The 17777-nt window shown below is 33.9% G+C and overlaps 3 protein-coding genes across 3 annotated transcripts; all 3 read right to left on the reverse strand.

Annotated features, from left to right (window-relative positions):
* Window positions 1-627: 627 nt before the first annotated feature.
* Window positions 628-7574, reverse strand: LOC134742957 (uncharacterized). Its single transcript, XM_063676190.1, has 5 exons — window positions 7492-7574; window positions 6361-6407; window positions 5756-5837; window positions 1181-1285; window positions 628-793 (listed from the first exon to the last, which is right to left on the reverse strand). Exons 1-5 carry the CDS (start codon window positions 7525-7527, stop codon window positions 638-640), a joined length of 426 nt encoding a protein of 141 aa, XP_063532260.1. The 5' UTR covers window positions 7528-7574; the 3' UTR covers window positions 628-637.
* Window positions 7575-8627: 1053 nt separating this feature from the next.
* Window positions 8628-11128, reverse strand: LOC134742778 (endocuticle structural glycoprotein ABD-5-like). The gene is made up of 3 exons (XM_063675965.1): window positions 10866-11128; window positions 9527-9663; window positions 8628-8829 (listed from the first exon to the last, which is right to left on the reverse strand). The coding sequence occupies exons 1-3, from the start codon at window positions 10866-10868 to the stop codon at window positions 8628-8630; spliced, it is 342 nt and encodes a 113-aa protein (XP_063532035.1). The 5' UTR covers window positions 10869-11128.
* A 1909-nt stretch (window positions 11129-13037) lies between these two features.
* LOC134742779 (endocuticle structural protein SgAbd-6-like) lies at window positions 13038-15699 on the reverse strand. Its single transcript, XM_063675966.1, has 4 exons — window positions 15676-15699; window positions 14859-14989; window positions 14071-14266; window positions 13038-13079 (listed from the first exon to the last, which is right to left on the reverse strand). Exons 1-4 carry the CDS (start codon window positions 15697-15699, stop codon window positions 13038-13040), a joined length of 393 nt encoding a protein of 130 aa, XP_063532036.1.
* Between the last annotated feature and the right edge of the window lie 2078 nt (window positions 15700-17777).

The following is a 17777-nucleotide window of genomic DNA, read 5'->3' on the forward strand; positions in this document are numbered from 1 at the left end:
TATAGTAGAAAAATCCGTGAAGCCATTGAAATCAAGAAACATAGAAATTTCAATCGAGACGAAGGTTTTAAGATCTCATCCACATGGAACCCAGTCATTAGTAAGTGTAAGCGAAACCAAATATCGAAAGTTGAAAAATCGAATATTGTGAGTGTTGTGTGTCGACCCGGTAACATCCCTAGTGCGCAAAACGTTCAAGTTAATAAACAAGACCAAGTGCGGGTAGTTCGAAAAACTCGCGCGCCTAGAAGATGTTGATGTCAACTTTAGCCAGTCTTCTCCGAGACCACGGGGACAACGCCGTCCTCGAAACGTCGGAGGTGGGTTTAATACTTATTTTACGCGATTAAGTCCCGTCGTTGTAAATAATAATGAGTAAAAATCGTGAAAGTTTAAATCAGTGTGTTGTGAAAAGTTTTGTGTTACACACGGGTGCAAATGTATTTTACTTCTCGTGTGTACTTTAATTCCACACTCGCGGGTAAAATACAACTTTCCACCCTTCTATAAAAAATAACTATTGACACATTAATAAAAGGTAATAAACATATTGTTTTCCAACTTAAACCAAATACATATTAAAAATCAATCTAAAGCGTTTAGTAAAAAAATAATTCATTAAATGATAAAGTTTATTCTAAAATGTCGTAACAACTTTATCTAGTTCCTCGAGAGTAAAGCAGATTAGAAATATACAGTACACTCTTCGATGATCCATGTGACTTTCTTGTTTCTGAGACATGACGTATGCGCTCTCTGCTGAGGAAAATCGGTTCACGTCTATGTTGCACATCTGCAATATAGTATATTAATGTATAAATGATTCATGCATCAATGTACTAACAGCAAAACTGTTAAGAGGTGGTAATAATATTACTACTTACTGAAAATTCACATGTAAAATGTCAATACAAAAACAAAAAAATTGCGTGACACTACTGAAGCCTACATAGGACGTGGAACTTAACTTTTATTTATTTATTTGTTCATAATTTTATTAGAACTAACCTAAAAGGAATTGCGCCATATGCATATATTTAATAAATTGACAAAACTTAGTGTAAGATTGTCCCATGACGTAACACTTCTTCTTTTTCAACATCATGCAATTTGGTGGTATGAACTTAATTGATATTCATATATGTAATGTTTTTGAAAGCAAATATCATAATAATATTACCCTTTTTCCTAGTTCGCCGTAGCAAACCAATTCTTCAAAAGGGCTGTTTAGTGCAGACTTCGGATGCAGAAAGTAATGTCGGAGTTCAGCATAACGACCCAAGTGCTTAAACATTGATGTTATATGTAAATAATAATATGTACGAGTACATGTATTGGTTTTTGTAATGTGAGATACACGTTGTGTGCGATGGTACACCATTGAAGTGGGTACTAGATGTTCTATCAACCTATAAGCCATATCTGGGGGCACGGCAGTGCCCCCGCCAAGACGAGCAAAGCGAACCGCAAGGGCACTACCTACCTTTTCTCGAAGCGCTTTATCGTTTTTTTGAACCCTCATAACTTGGGTTTGGATTATATCAGAATTATCAGATAAACAAATTTGTCGTGATATGATGTAATTAGTGGACTTATTAAGCTTAAAATTTTTCAATAACATTACAAATTATTCTTATTCTTAACCTTTAGGGTATTTCCTGAAATCCTAGGAAACTGAAATTTGGTATGTAAGATGGAAACGGCCAAGCCACATATTTTGACTAAGGTGTAGTTTGTGAAGTTTGGTCTTGTAGAGTTAGAAGCTTGGCTTTACAAGAGATCTGATAACTTTTTAACAGTGCGAGCCTTATGGTTTCGTCTTAGCAACATTTTACATGAAAATGTTTTTGGTTCTACCTTACTTCAACATTAATCTTACAAATACCTACATGGATTAAACACATTTTGTAAACTGCATAGTGTACTTATGAAAAATATTATTATTTTCTGCCGCTGCCATTTCAGCACCACCTACCTAGTAATATTTTTATTTAACCTCTCGTATCCGCGGATCCGTGATAGTCATACTTGTTATGGCCATTTTTTGCCCGGATGCTGCACTTCATGATAAAAGCAAGCCGCTTTGCACAGTGAAAGGAGGGACCAAACTGAGTGATTTGACCCGCAGCAGCGCAAGTTTCACCCCTTAGGAACAGAGATGGCGCCACTTCTTTAAAAATATTTCAAAAAATTCTACAAGCTAAACCAATGAACCGATCTAAATGTTTAATATCTCAAATGAAAGCTTATTATATACGTTACTTTTAAAAAAATACTCAAAAAATATATACTGAATACTTTTGACAAAAAACGGCATCTTAAGTTTTTTTTTTACTAGATTGATAGTTTTTACTTGATTTCTTAAAAAAAATGTATGGAACATGAATAGTTTAATACATGTGCATATTACTGAATAAACAACAAGTATTATACAAAAAACTTGACACCGATACCTCTCATACTTCACGAAATATGAAGGTTTGAATGTGAGTGTAAATTTCTTCAAAATATATTTCAAAAAATTCTACAAGCTAAACTATTTGACCGATTTCAATATTTAATATCTAAAATAAAAGCTCATTATATACATGACTTATAAAAAAATACTCAAAAAACATATACTGAATACTTTTGGCAAAAAACGGCATCTTAAGTTTTTTTTTCTTACTCAATTGATAGTTTTTACTTGATTTCTTAAAAAAAATTATGCAACATGAATAGTTTAATACATGTATATATTACTGAATAAATTACAAGTATTATAAAAAAAACCCGATACCGATACCTTTTATTCTTCACGAAATATTTAAGTTCAATTATGCATGCTCTTACAAATAAATTTATTTAAAAGAAATCTTCAACTGCAGTAAGTGCACTGATTTTAATATGAAATGTGTCATATGAAAAGAAATCACCCAATTTATTTTAATAAATAAAAAATAAATAAATTAAAACTGAATAAAGTTTTTTCCTGGTGCTGAATTACAAAAAAAATAACAAAATAGAGATAAAACTATGAAAACGGATTATATCGCGTATATTGAATTTATAATACATCCCGACGTTTCGAAACGTCGGGATGTATTATAAATTCAATATACGCGATATAATCCGTTTTCATAGTTTTATTTCATGAGTAACTATCGCGGTAACCGAAGACAATATTAACAAAATAGAGATTATTTTTATTTAAAGTGACTACATTTGTAAACAAAAAACTTAAATGTCCTCTTCGGTAGATGTAGAACTGAAAAAGAAAAGTCGTTTTGAAGCACTCGTACCATTTCAATACTCAAAATCACCGATCATACATGAACTGGTTGCTGTAGATTACTGTTGAATTATATTTGTGCCTAGCTGATTACCATTAAACCTATAATTTTGTGCCAGACCTATAATCAGTGGTCAGCATGCAAAATAACCCTGGATTGAGAACTACATTAACTTACTTTTGATTTGTACAGCCACCTTTGCATGATTTACACTTGGCCGTACATGGTATGCTGACGCGATGACACCCATAACGCATAGTTTCGCAGCCAGATTTACAGCCACAATGGTCCAAGAATCTTAATTGCGACCAAATCGCTGTAACTGCCGACCATTCTGGAGTCCAACTCTCTTTTTCCTTAATCCATCCCCAAGAAGATGGACATGGTATGGAAACTTCTGGTTTCAGAGCGTTTCCCCATATATTGCCCGCTTGGTAAGCTGCTCGAAGTGCATGATGTAGGTGGCAGGGTAGGCAGGTTCCAATTTCTCGGCCAAATCATCTGCTTTAAAATTGGCCGAGAGATTTGTTCCCTGAACGAAGCCCTCCATTAACTGACAACGAACGTGGACAAATTTGGTTTTCGTACTGGAAGAATTCGTTCAGATCAAGCTGCCTTTCTCTGGCCACTATAAAAAGACGGGAAAATAGGAGTACGTCAACTTTTAAGTTTTTGATTTTGTCAGTTGTTAGGTGTGTACCTACATATTTTAATTTTAGTATAAAGTAACCCTAGATTTGTGTTATTGTTTTGCTATAGTTACAATTTCAAAAAACAAGCTTGTTACAAGCCTGCCACCTACATCAGCTGCTCTCTATAAACATGCACTTCGAGCAGCTTATCAAGCGGGCCATATATGGGGAAACGCTCCTCTGGAACCAGAAGTTTCCATACCATGTACATCTTCTTAGGGATGGACTAAGGAAAAAGAGAGTTGCACTGCAGAATTGTCTGCAGTTACAGCGATTTGGTCGCAATTAAGCCTCTTGGACCATTGTGGCTCCCAATCTGGCTGCTAAACTATGCGTTGTGGGTGTCGACTGTCGTCGCGTCAGCTTACCATGCACAGCCCAGTGTAAGTCATGCAAAGGTGGCTGTACAAATCAAAATTAAGTTAATGTAATTTTCAATCCAGGGTTATATTTTGCATGCTGAGTTGCTGACCACTGATTATAGGTTTGGCACAAAATTATAGGTTTAATGGTAATCAGCTAGGCACAAAAATAATTCAACAGTAATCTACAGCAACCAGTTCATGTATGATCGGTGATTTTGTAGTATTGGAATGGTACGAGTCCTTCAAAACGACTTTTCTTTTTCAGTTCTACATCTACCGGTGAACCCGAAGAGGACATTTGTTTTTTTTTACGAATGTAGTCACTTTAAATAAAAATAATTTCTATTTTGTTATATTTTTTTTTTGTAATTCAGCACCAGGAAAAAACTTTATTCAGGTTTTATTTATTTATTTTTTATTTAGTAAACTAAATTGGGTGATTTCTTTTCATATGACACATTTCATATTAAAATCAGTGCACTTACTGCGGTTGAAGATTTCTAATAAATAAATTTATTTGTAAGAGCGTGCATAATTGAACTTAAATATTTCGTGAAGAATAAAAGGTATCGGTGTCGGGTTTATTTTATAATACTTGTTATTTATTCAGTAATATATACATGTATTAAACTATTCATGTTCCATAATTTTTTTTTAAGAAATTAAGTAAAAACTATCGATCGAGTAAGAAAAAAAAACTTAAGATGCCGTTTTTTGCCAAAAGTATTCAGAATATGTTTTTTGAGTATTTTTTTATAAGTAATGTATATAATGAGCTTTTATTTTAGATATTAAATATTGAAATCGGTCAAGTAGTTTACCTTGTAGAATTTTTTGAAATATATTTTGTAGAAATTTACACTCACATTCAAACATTCATATTTCGTGAAGTATGAGAGGTATCGGTGTCGAGTTTTTTTTATAATACTTGATATTTATTCAGTAATATATACATGCATTAAACTATTCATGTTCCATACATTTTTTTTTGAGAAATCAAGTAAAAACTATCAATCGAGAAAAAAAAAAACTTAAGATGCCGTTTTTTGTCAAAAGTATTCAGTATATATTTTTTATGTATTTTTTTAAATGTAATGTATATCATGAGCTTTCATTTGAGATATTAAATATTTAAATCGGTTTATTGGTTTAGTTTGTAGAATTTTTTGAAATATTTTTTAAAGAAGTGGCGCCATCTCTGTTCCTAAGGGGTGAAACTGCCGCTGCTGCGGGTCAAATCGCTTAGTTTGGTCCCTACTATCACTGTGCAAAGCGGCTTGCTTTTATCATGAAGTGCAGCATTTTGTTCATAACAAGTATGGCTATGAAGTAATTATTGAATTCGAATTAATTTTTAATTAGAGCTGCCTATGCCGCGTTTCAGCATGCGAAAGGTTAACGACCCCATATAAATAAATATTCTTACTTCAGCATCAAAGCGCCCAGTTTTCCGGACAGTATCTTGTGGAAACTCGTTCGGGAAAATTCTTCTTAACTCGACATCCTCGCTAAAGTAGAAACAAGTGACTGTTGACCTTTACATGCACTAGACACTAACGAGTAAGAGGAAAGAGGACGGCCGCTTCTCTATAAAAACGCAGTCCCCATTTTCCTCTCTGGATATTGACATTACGGAAAATATTTATACTTAATTTGATGTATATTAACCATAGCTATGCCCATACGTTTGACTTTTTTTAGATTTTTGATTATTGTAAAAATTAGGAGCGAAAAACAGATTTCATACAAATTTTTAAATGCTCCTAATTTTTATAATAAATAAAAAAAAAAACAAAGGCATAGCTGCAAAAAATTGTGTCAGAACATTTTCAATAATTTTAATTTCCAGAGAGGAAAGTGAGGACTACGTTTGTATGAAAATGCGATTTCACGCGGGTCCTCCACTTACGTCTTAACTTAGCATTTTAAGACCTTATTATAATCGGAATAAGGTCTTGACAGACAGTTAAACATGTTCGTACAAAAACAAACTCGCTCGACGCGATATTTAGCAATAAGTATACCACTTACTATGTGTAAATGACAGCACCGGCCGGCTCTAAAAGGTTGTGATGAACCTAAAATAGCACGATGATTATGGTTAGATTATTGCAATTATTTATTCTGATACATAATATCTAGCCTTTAAGATTCAAAATTGTAGTTATTTAAAGTAACATGATGAGTACCGCAAAATGTGTGATGTTAATTAGATGGCTTATGAAATAGTAAATTTGAGCGGTTATTTTTTAATATAGTTATTATTACTGTATAAATCAAATGTGGCCAGTAATCATTTGATGTTTGTATTTATGATGCACTCCAATAATATTTGCTCTTAAATGTCAGAACTAATTTGTTGAAGGTTAAGGTGGTTTTATAATTATAAATATACATGAATATGTTAAAAATATCTTAACTAGTCAATTCGCCTGTTTTAATTCAATTAATGACATTCTTATAATATTAATTGTGACCTCTCTTTTCATCTATTTATGAAATCAATTCCGGTATATTATCCATTCTGGAATGTGATGAGATGATTGGGTATAAAACCTCAAGACATACAAACTAACACAAATATGATATAGTTTACGACCACTGTACATACACTGTACAGACACTGTACCTACCGATACTTATGATAATATTGATAATACACTAATACATAATACTGTCATATAATAACGTTGATGTATTAAATACTGTTTATGGAGCATTTCTTCAGGTACGGGTTTTAAGTACTTACCCTTTGCAACATACTATTTAACAACTTTAAGTGCCATACTTATAGCCCTACCTAAAATTATGACAACTGCTAACGTATTTTGGGATTTCTATACACGACTTTAAGGTATAGTTTTCTGTGAAATTTGAATATCCCTACTCTTAATGAGGATACAGAGATAAACAACTATTTGCAGACAAACTGCCGCACCCTCATTCATAGACCGACGCATGAACCTTATCTATTTTTTTTCGTATTCTAGGACAGCACGATCCATCGCTGTCGGTTGCGTTCGCAAAAGCGGTTTGACATACGTGGAACATTTTTTCAAAGTATTAGTCAACTCACGATCGTTTCAAGCCGAATGTAAAAAGAGTTTTGATATAGCTTAATACTTTCTGCATTTACTCACATATACAATACACTTGACTTACCATTAGAGCAATAAGATGAATCGCTGTTTTCATCATTTTTAGTTAGTTATCTGAAAAAACGGTCAATCATTTAAATGTTAGTCCGTGCCATCCGTTATGGTAGTAAAACTGTTTTTCTCAGTCAGTTTTTCTCAAGTACTTGTTTTATACCATAAATATTTTTGTATTCAAAATTTAAATACAAAACGTTTTCACAGTCTTGTGTGATAAAAAACAATAACTTAAAGTTATAAGTACAATAAACCAAATGTTATTGTGAAACGTACCTACTATAAAACCATGAATTGAAATGCGACGAAAGGTTATCGATTGTAATAAAAATTTCTATTGTATCATCTAAAACAAAAGTGAAATTTAGCTCAAGTATTTGGGTGAATCATTTTGTTTATTACGGCCCACTTGCAACATTCCACTAACCCAAGGTTAACCGATTAAACCTGGGATTATCATGGTATTTCATTGTCATTTACGGACATTTTGATAATATCAGTGTCGGTCTCTTATTAGTAGCATAAGTTTTTGGCAAAAAAAATAACAAGAAATAAAACTATGAAAACGTATTATATCGCTTATATTGAATTTATAATACATCTCGGCGTTTCGAACCCTTTACAGCATTCGTGGTCAACGGGTGACTGGAGAAAAACTACAAAGTACAATAAAAATATATTTTCAGTACAATCTTTAATCGCTGACTGTACTTTTCTTTCCACATTAGGTTGCTTTGTTTTATCACAGTTACTATGGCCACCTCCTGTCTCCATCATAGATCAGCTCGATGGTACCATAATATTGCATTGTCACCCGACTTACATAATGACATGTATGCAAATTTTCAGCTTCATCGGAAACCGGGAAGTAACTGAAATTTAACTTGCAAGATTTGATCACAGACAACAGGACAGGTGAGCTTGTAAAAATAACGTTTGCTTAATCACGTTCATCGCGTGGATGCGTTCATCATACACTTAAGTAGGCCCGTCGGTCCTAGAAAACGCATATTTGTATCATGGCATGGACGTTTTCTGTTATAAGTATTTATTACACTATGTACTTACTCGTAGTTTTTAATATCAAAATATTTAATCACTGACCAGTTTGTTTAACAACAATATTCATTAATAATAATAAAGATTTCAAAAGATCCTTCTATCGTTGAATCTCGTGTCATCGTGTAGCAGGGGTTGGAAACCGTTGGCGTCAGCAATGTACAGCATGGCGAAGGGGCGGCCACTTGCGTCTATGTAACCGTATTCGCCCCGGACCACGAGAGATCCATCTGGTCCCTTCATCAAGCCGCCATCTTCCCTTCTGTATGTGCCGTCTTGAGTTTCGTATCTGAAATAAAATATTTAGTCAAAAAAATAAGAATTAGAGAGAAATTGGTACAGTCACAACATGTGTATGAAAATTCGGTAGCTATAACGCCCTCTATCTTTTCCCTTGAATCTGTTCATAATTAAATAATTATAAGGCTTATATTGGAAAACGTGATTGGCAATTGAACATAAATCAAATTATTTCATGAGGGTGAACGTACTTATGCAAACAAAATGCGTGTTTATGCAGAACAAATATAATATTTATACGAGCGTATTTAACTTCCTAATGTACATAAGTGTTTTACGTAAATATTTTGTGCTCCATTCATAGTTTTAAACTCCATTGTATACCTACATGAAAATAATTGTCATTCTATGATAATGTTCAGTGCAAATGTCAGTTGTACTCTGGGCATAACATTTGTTTAAGTTTTTGATATACGATAGAGTTCAGGGTAATTACGTGAACAGGGGTTTAAAATACACTCAATAATACCATTGTAATTAATTTGAGTCTTTTCCTAGAGGCTGATTGTGATTTAACAATTTGTTAAAGTTTCGATTTTGTTGTGATACAACCTTAATACGACTCAGTGCTTATTCGCACCCAACAATCAAACGTAAGCTATCGTCAAGGTCGTTCGATCGATCATAACAACATAAATAACCTCAACAAATTATTAAATTAGAATCGCCCCCTGATTAATACTTACTCGAAGCTGTATGTTCCAAGTCCATTGTTGTTAAATACATATTTTTTTAATTGTCCCTCGAGGCCGCGGCAGGTTGGTATTATAATGAATATTATAATAGAGGAGGCTACCGCGCCGATGAAGACGCTCGCTTTTACCTGTACGTTCAACATATGTCAAGGTCAACGGCTTAACAAATAAGCTTATTACATGAATGACTATCAAAATTTGTTTATCGGTACAATGAAATGGCATGTTGCATGATTATGCAGATTCCGGGTTTAAAGGCGAGTTTGACTGCATATGCATATTTGTAATAAAATTGTGTAGGATAGGTGATAGATCGATAGGGTTTTGCTGATATCTTTTGTATATTACGCCATAGTCTCTAGTCAGAAATAAAACTTATTTATTCCATTTAGCTTATCTAAATAAGCTCTTTCATGATGGTTTAATGAAACCGCATCATACCTAGAGCGCAATCAAAAGGATTCTGATGTTACATTGTTACGAAGTCTCTTCTTTTCACGCTGTTTAAAAAAACCCGGCCAAGTGCGAGTCGGACTCGCGCACCGAGGGTTCCGTACATTACACAATTTAAACAATGTATTTTTTATGTGAAACGTGAGTGAAAGGTACATTGCGGTTTACGATTTATGACGTATTAAAAAAAACTACTTACTAGACCTCGTTCAAACCAATTTTCGGTGGAAGTTTGCAAAGTTATGTACATATATTTTTATATATATTTTTTGTTTTATCATTCTCTTATTTTAGAAATTACAGGGGGGGGGACACACGTTTTATCACTTTGGAAGTGTCTCGCGCAAACTATTCAGTTTAGAAAAAAATTATATTAGAAACCTCAATATCATTTTTGAAGACCTATCCATAGATATCCCACACGTACGGGTTTGATGAAAAAAATTTTTTTGAGATTCAGTTCTAAGTACGGGGAACAAAATGTATTGTTTTTTTTTTCTATTTTTGTGTGAAAATCTCAATGCGGTTCGCAAAATACATCTACTTACCAAGTTTTAACAGTATAGTCCTAGTTTCGGAAAAAAATGGCTGTGACATACGGACGGACAGACAGACAGACAGACAGACAGACATGACGAACCCATAAGGGTTCCGTTTTTGCCATTTGGCTACGTAACCCTAAAAACAACAACAACGTGTAAAAAGCTATAGAATGCGACAACATATCTATTTCGATAACATCAGCATAATAATTATAACATTTATTTAATATATTAATGCATTGCTAATCGGAGCTAACATAAACTAAAAGCCTATAATCACCTAATTTGTTTAAAAAACTTGTACCGCCCAACGAGATTATGAATGAGTGACTTACCATTTCGGTCAAGGTTTTTCTTCTGTGGTTGCCGACTTGAACTGCGATCACAAAACCTCTACCTACTGTTTATATCCACATCCAGTTCCTTAAGAATGTCACGTATGGACTTCATTCCTGAGATACAAAGACCTGTCCATGTTCATGTCATTGACACTACAACACAATTCAACTATTCGCATCCTTGGTGAAAAAATGTTCATCTTATCATAAACATTGTATGTGGATACGCCTTTGTATTAATGAGAATACGTTATGGTATGACAAGCTTAAATTGTATAATGATGCTAAAAATAAAATATGATCGGAAGGATGATATATGATTACGCGTGACTTTTTGTGTTTTACATAAATTAGTAGAGCCGGCGTAGATAAACGTTTCATTAAAAAAGTATATAATTTATTTAGTATTTTTTATTATTTCTTTATTAAAATATATGTCAAGGTAGGAATATAGGTACCTACTTTTGTGTCTTATTAAAACCTAAATGCTATTTTTTGCACAATCCACATACAACAACAACTATCGTCCGCAAAAGAAATTTAAAAGACTTAGGGAGCTCGAGTATAAAAAATAAAAACAAAAGTAGATATCATTTTTATTGAAATCAAAATACAAAAATAAGACGAGTAAGTTGAGCTAGCCTTAGTTTTTTAAAATTGCTATAAGCGCACCTGTTATACATGTAAAACCCATTTCGATATAAGCTTTGGCTAATATTAACCGATGGAGCCACCTAGTAGACTTATAAATATGGGTTGAGGTACTACATGCAAAAGAAAAACAAGGAATAAGGTTTATGTGGAGCATGTACCACTAATGGGGCACATTCGTGCTTCTCATACTTATTAAAAGCATACAATGTAGCTAACTTAATGAGTTTAAGGAAAAAGTTACGTTCTCACTGGAATGAGCCGGGGCTCTAATCCACAGCCATCAGTTTGCAACCCGCGCGACTTATGTACCTCGAGGATGCAAAGTTATTTTTCTTAACCAACCCAGAAAATAACCCGAAAGAAGCTTTATAGTTATTTAGTAAACCCACATGAGTAGGTAACTTCCGACAGTTCCGACTGACGGTTTGGCACGTCTATTAATCGTCATTGCTGTACGAAGTGTACGGTACAAATGGATCTGAATGGATGGATGGAAATGGATGGATGGATGGTCTGATTGTATAGGTTACTGTCCGGAACTGTTGTTGAGATTTCATATGGTATTTTATACGGGACTTTTGCCGGAATTTTACCGGCATCTGATGACTCATGTGGTTTTTCCTGCGGCTTGGTGACCGGTACGGCTGTCAGTATTTCCAGGTTATGGGTTTGCACAGCTGATGATATTTCCGTCTGATGAGACGGTAAAGCTGATTGCTTTGTCGGCTGATGGAACAGCATGAATATTTGAATTCCCGGTTGATGAAACATAACAAATGGTGAGATAATAGGCTGACGGAATCACACAAACGGTGGAATGTGATAGCACAATTGATGGAGTTTTCGGCTGCAAGGAATCTTTATAAATTTAAAAAATATGTTATGTAAACGTGCAAGTCTAACCGACTAGCTGTGACACTACACGTTCGCTTCAAGTTGGCCGTTACCCTGCTGCCCGCTTCCCGCAACACTTTTTTGTGCGTCCATCCTTCGTATCGGCCAGCATTCAGTTACGTAGTAAAACGCAGGTCTTACTGCTTTTATTATACAAGTTGCCTTTATTTTTTATGAAGTACGTGGGTCGCATAAGACGCCAGACAATATACCTAGGTACTAGCACATATTTAAATTCGATATCACAACGTTAAAAACTTTTTCATTTTTACATATCAATGCCCCAATAAGATTGCCCCTATTACTATGCATATACTCGTAAGTTTTGATGTATGTAATGTAAGTGTAACCTGTGCTTAAAACGTCAACCTTTTTTTCTGTGCAATAATTAATTGTTAATAGTAAAACATCGTAATAGAAAAATAAACTTTAATTCCATACAAATAAATTTCATTAGGACGTCAAACGATGACCATTTCGATAAAACCAGAAGCGGATAGTATTTTTGTTATAATTAGGTAAATTTTAGATTTAGGGGTTGATAAATATTACAATCTTGTAAAGTAGGTATTCGAGCTTGGTTGAATGTAGGTATAAAATGTAAAACTGATAGTGATAAACTTAGCCTAGTAAAGACGCCAAAAGGGGCCCTGAAACTCCTACCTGAAATAAACAAAATAAATAGTAAGGCATATTAGTTCGGAGCGGCATTGAGATTGTAAGATTTCAACTGGATTTTGTTAAAATTATAATCGTATAGGTATTAAATTATAATAATAGCCCGGGTTTCCGGGGATTAAAAACGTACCAGTGCTAGAGATTTATTAAATATCGATATCAAGCCATTTCTAAATCATGATTACAAATGTGACTCATCCTTAAACAATATTAATTAAGTGTTCGAGTTCCCTTATAATACATTTGCAAACCTCTTTGATTTATTATTATTTCTACTGTAAATATCTGACATTGACTAGTAATTCTGATTATAATTATAATACGATCGAAATTAATTCAGTTCATTTTGTTGTAAAGGGGCCCACTGACTATCAGTCCGCCGGACAATATCGGCCTGCCAGTTAGAACAAAAATTTGGCAGTTCCGAACAACTGACAGGCCGATATCGTCTTACGGACTGATAGTCAGCGGGCTCCTTAAAAGCGATAATAATATTTAAAAATTACATTTATAAATGTACTGTCTTACGTCAAAAATTTTATCGACATCGACTTATAATGGTAATTTTCACCTGTCCTCGCACTTTTTCAAGCGTCAAACCAGATTGTAGCTGTCAAACCGGGGTATTAATATTACACGACTCGCAGTGCATAACGCTCGTTGACTAAATATTTACGACAAACCCTAGCCTTATACTCGACGACCGGTCTGGCCTAGTGGGTAGTGACCCTGCCTGTGAAGCCGATGGTCCTGGGTTCGAATCCCGGTAAGGGCATTTATTTGTGTGATGAACACAGATATTTGTTCCTGAGTCATGGGTGTTTTCTATGTATTTAAGTATTTATATATTATATATATCGTTGTCTGAGTACCCATAACACAAGCCTCCTTGGGCTTACCGTGGGACTTACTCAATCTGTGTAAGAATGTCATATAATATTTATTTATTTATTATTTATTTATTTATTATACTTACAGATATTACATCTGATGGAACGGCTGGTTTCACAATGACGTAACCATTTTCATCGGCTATGTAATGAACGACCACTTCGTTGCCGTCCGGATTGATATAAGAATAAGAGCCTCGCACAATATATTTCTGGCTTGAATCATAATCAGTTCTCAGCTGACCAGTTTCCGTCCTATATAGTCCGTTTGAAGTTTTGAAGCTGCGAAATAAAAATATTATTACTTAGCTTCAATTTTATTGTAGCTTCAAGTGCTCAAGGGATATCAATAAATGTGGATGTGGTGTTTATTGATGATTTAATTGAGGTATACCTACTTCATATTTTTAAGTCAGCAAACATGTTTTAAATTGCTTTAAAATTAAGCTGGTTAATCAAATAATTATGGCGATTAATGTGGTCCTTTTATTAAAAATGTGCAAATTAGCGTTTTATTATCTGCAAAGAAATGTATAGCCCGGTGCAAACTGATACAATGACAGCACAGTCATGTGCCAATGATCCGCTCGCACACCGGCAAACCATACAAAATCTGCTACAGTATGATAACCGTTTTAACTTAATAAAACGATGAAATAAAACTATCAAAACGGATTATATCGCGTATATTGAATTTATAATACATCCCGACAGCATTTCGAACCCTTTACAGCGTTCGTGGTTAACGTGGTGGTGGTGGTGGGAGGATGTATTATAAATTAAATATACGCGATATAATCCGTTTTCATAGTTTTATTTCATGAGTAACTATCGCGGTAACCGAAGACAATATTAATAAAAAGATGTTGTTTACCTGAAACGATAATTACCGCTTCCATCATTAAAGTTACTTTCTTCTAATATTTCTGATTCAGCATCTTGTTTTTCAAGGGCTGTAGCAGCTCCTACTATCAAAAGCCATATTAACGTCGAATTGAGAATCATCTGTAACATTAAAACAATTGATTGCTGTGTTTACATTTGTTTTTTCTGTACCCGAAAATTAATAACATTGATGTTATAAATACCAAACTCTTGCCCACGACTATACGTTCGTGTGGATTTTTGTAATGCTAAAGAAACCAGATGATAACATCATATGTATGTCATACATGTGGTCACAATGTCATCTTCCAAAGTTTCATCGAAAAAAGAATGGTTCTCGATACAATCTCCTCTCAACCCTCTTACAGGAAGAATTTTCCAAAACTCACTCGGAAACAAACATAGCTCTGTCTTGTACAAAATTGTAACACCTGTTCACTAAGTGAAAACTACGTTGGGATTGAGACCGGATTTCAGCGATTTAATTCTTTCAGATACAGGAGAGACAGTCATATATTTCGTCTTTCTGTCTATATATGACCCTACGCTTAGTTCAATTATATAACTTGTATAAAATTGACCATGAACCGTGATTATAAGATTGACGTATACCTACAAGGTTTTATAACATTCAATCGAAATATAATAAAATAAGCTAATTAGGAACACTATTGCGAAACATGTATCATAAAATTTGCTTTTAGATTTTTCTTTCACAGCCTATTTTACCTAGCTTAAATAATATCAAGTATACAAGTAAAGCCAATTATAAAATTAAATTAAAATCAATAACGTGTACTACTTACCATGTATTTAAAAATTCCACCCATTTTTAGAACATATAGGTATTCACTAACATCTGGTTACAAACTGGTACTTTTTTATACTTTTACTGGATTACTTGGTTCAAGAAACATGAAATAGCAACTGGTAAGATTCTGCTGATTTGCATAGTATTTAAATAGGTAAACAACTTTGTATTTTATAAAGGTGGGCAAAAAAAGACAATACAAGCAGAGTAAGAATGTTGGAATCAGAGCTTTGTGACCCAGTAAAAAAGTCGAAGTTTATATGGCTGTTTTTTTGTAGAACGCATATTTTTCTGTGTGCTAAATACCTGTTTAATATGCTATTTTACATATCTCACGCTCTGAAAGAGGGTCGTTCATTAGTACACCAAACGAAGCCCAAAATTTGCCATTTAGGGAAAGTAATTCGTGTATAAGCGAATTTTGGCATAATTATAGAGAATGGTGTATTAAACAAAACAACATACTAAAAGTACTGATGGATGGGGGTGGCGCTAACGGGTAACTTTCCTCCTTTAATACGTCATTAAATATTGATAGTAGCAAAAATGTGTAAAGAACCTTTTTTGTAGAGAATTTTATGTTTAGGCCACCGTTTATGAGTTATTTACGAAAAACTAAAAAAGTGACCTGTGAATTGATTGTTATTAACTTTCTTCCTTTAATATACCGTAAGATCGGGGTACTTTAGACCTCCAAGGTTACTTTGCACACCCATGAACCCCTATTTTAGTATTTTATTGAATTGATAAATTCCTAAAAATGACATTACGTGATTAATCTGTTTTTGTGTAAGTGTCGTTTTTAAGAATTTATTAATTCAATAAATGGGTTTTCATGGGTGGACAAAGTAACCTTATAAGGGCTAAAGTACCCCGACCTTACGGTAGTTCTAAATATTGATCCTAGAGAAAAGTGTTCGAAATATTTTTTGTACAAAATTTTAGTTATGTAGATTATTTATTTAGAGGAACCTATTTTTAAATTTCACTTGAGTGATATACGAATGCATACAATAACATGTTACTCAAGGTTTTCTTCCTTTAAGAAGATTGTCAATAGATTTTCACTTTTATTAGGACTTTGAACTGCTCGCAAAGCTAGTTTGGCTACCAGACCCCTACGAATATATAAAACAAGACAGCTTAACAATTAATTAAATAACATAAATGCATTTTGGTGTCACGTGACATTATACTCACATTTTCCTAGTTGAAGGTGATTACTTTGTTTTCAGGCCTATGACTGCGTATCGATATACGAATTCAATATTTATACCTGCTGGCCTTGTTCCACGGTATTATTACATGCTTCGTGTAATTATATCGCATTTAGTATAAACATAAATCACGACACTGCAAGGTCCCTCCTTTAGCCGTCTAGGCATCGTTTAGGCATCTAGATGTCTAAGTTTTGCGTTCCGTTCTTTTTCGATAAGCACAATCCATATATCGTCAGGTAACAAGCAAAACTCACTAATTACTGAAATATAATTAAACAAAAATCAACCTTATTCGGATAACGATACGGTTTACTGTGGCTATGAATTTGTGGTGGTACTTCACTCGGATCTGACACTGACACCTTGTGTGATTTGTAAAAACAGGACGCTAAAAGATATCTTCAAACAAAATTTGGCTACGGAAACTTTATGCTTATTCTTAATTCGAAAAATGGTACGGTCCAGTTGGGAGTAGCTTAACTTGTTGACTGCAAAGCGCCATACTTGACTAGCACTTGACATGAAAACTTGGCGTGGTTGGACTACATTTTTAAATACAATTCAGGAAAGGATTAAATTATTATTTTATTATTTGATTAAAGGAAAAGTGGGCAGTATGGAAAGCTCTTAACAGTTGGTCGATCAAAAGATAATCTTCTGAGATGGGGAATTGGGCGACAAGGAGATACATTATGTGTGTGGAGTCCCCCAAACAATAATATACAGTCATATTAAGACAGTGTCCCTTATGCTCTACTACGTGCACTGAGGAAGATCTCCTGAGGGCTACACCCCAAAAAATAGTTTTAAGATGTTTGATCCCTTCACACGAAGAAGAAGAATACAATTAAAAAAATAAGTAAATATTATAGGACAT

The sequence above is a fragment of the Cydia strobilella genome, chromosome 7 (genome assembly GCF_947568885.1).
Source record: "Cydia strobilella chromosome 7, ilCydStro3.1, whole genome shotgun sequence".
Taxonomy (NCBI): Eukaryota; Metazoa; Arthropoda; class Insecta; order Lepidoptera; family Tortricidae; genus Cydia; species Cydia strobilella.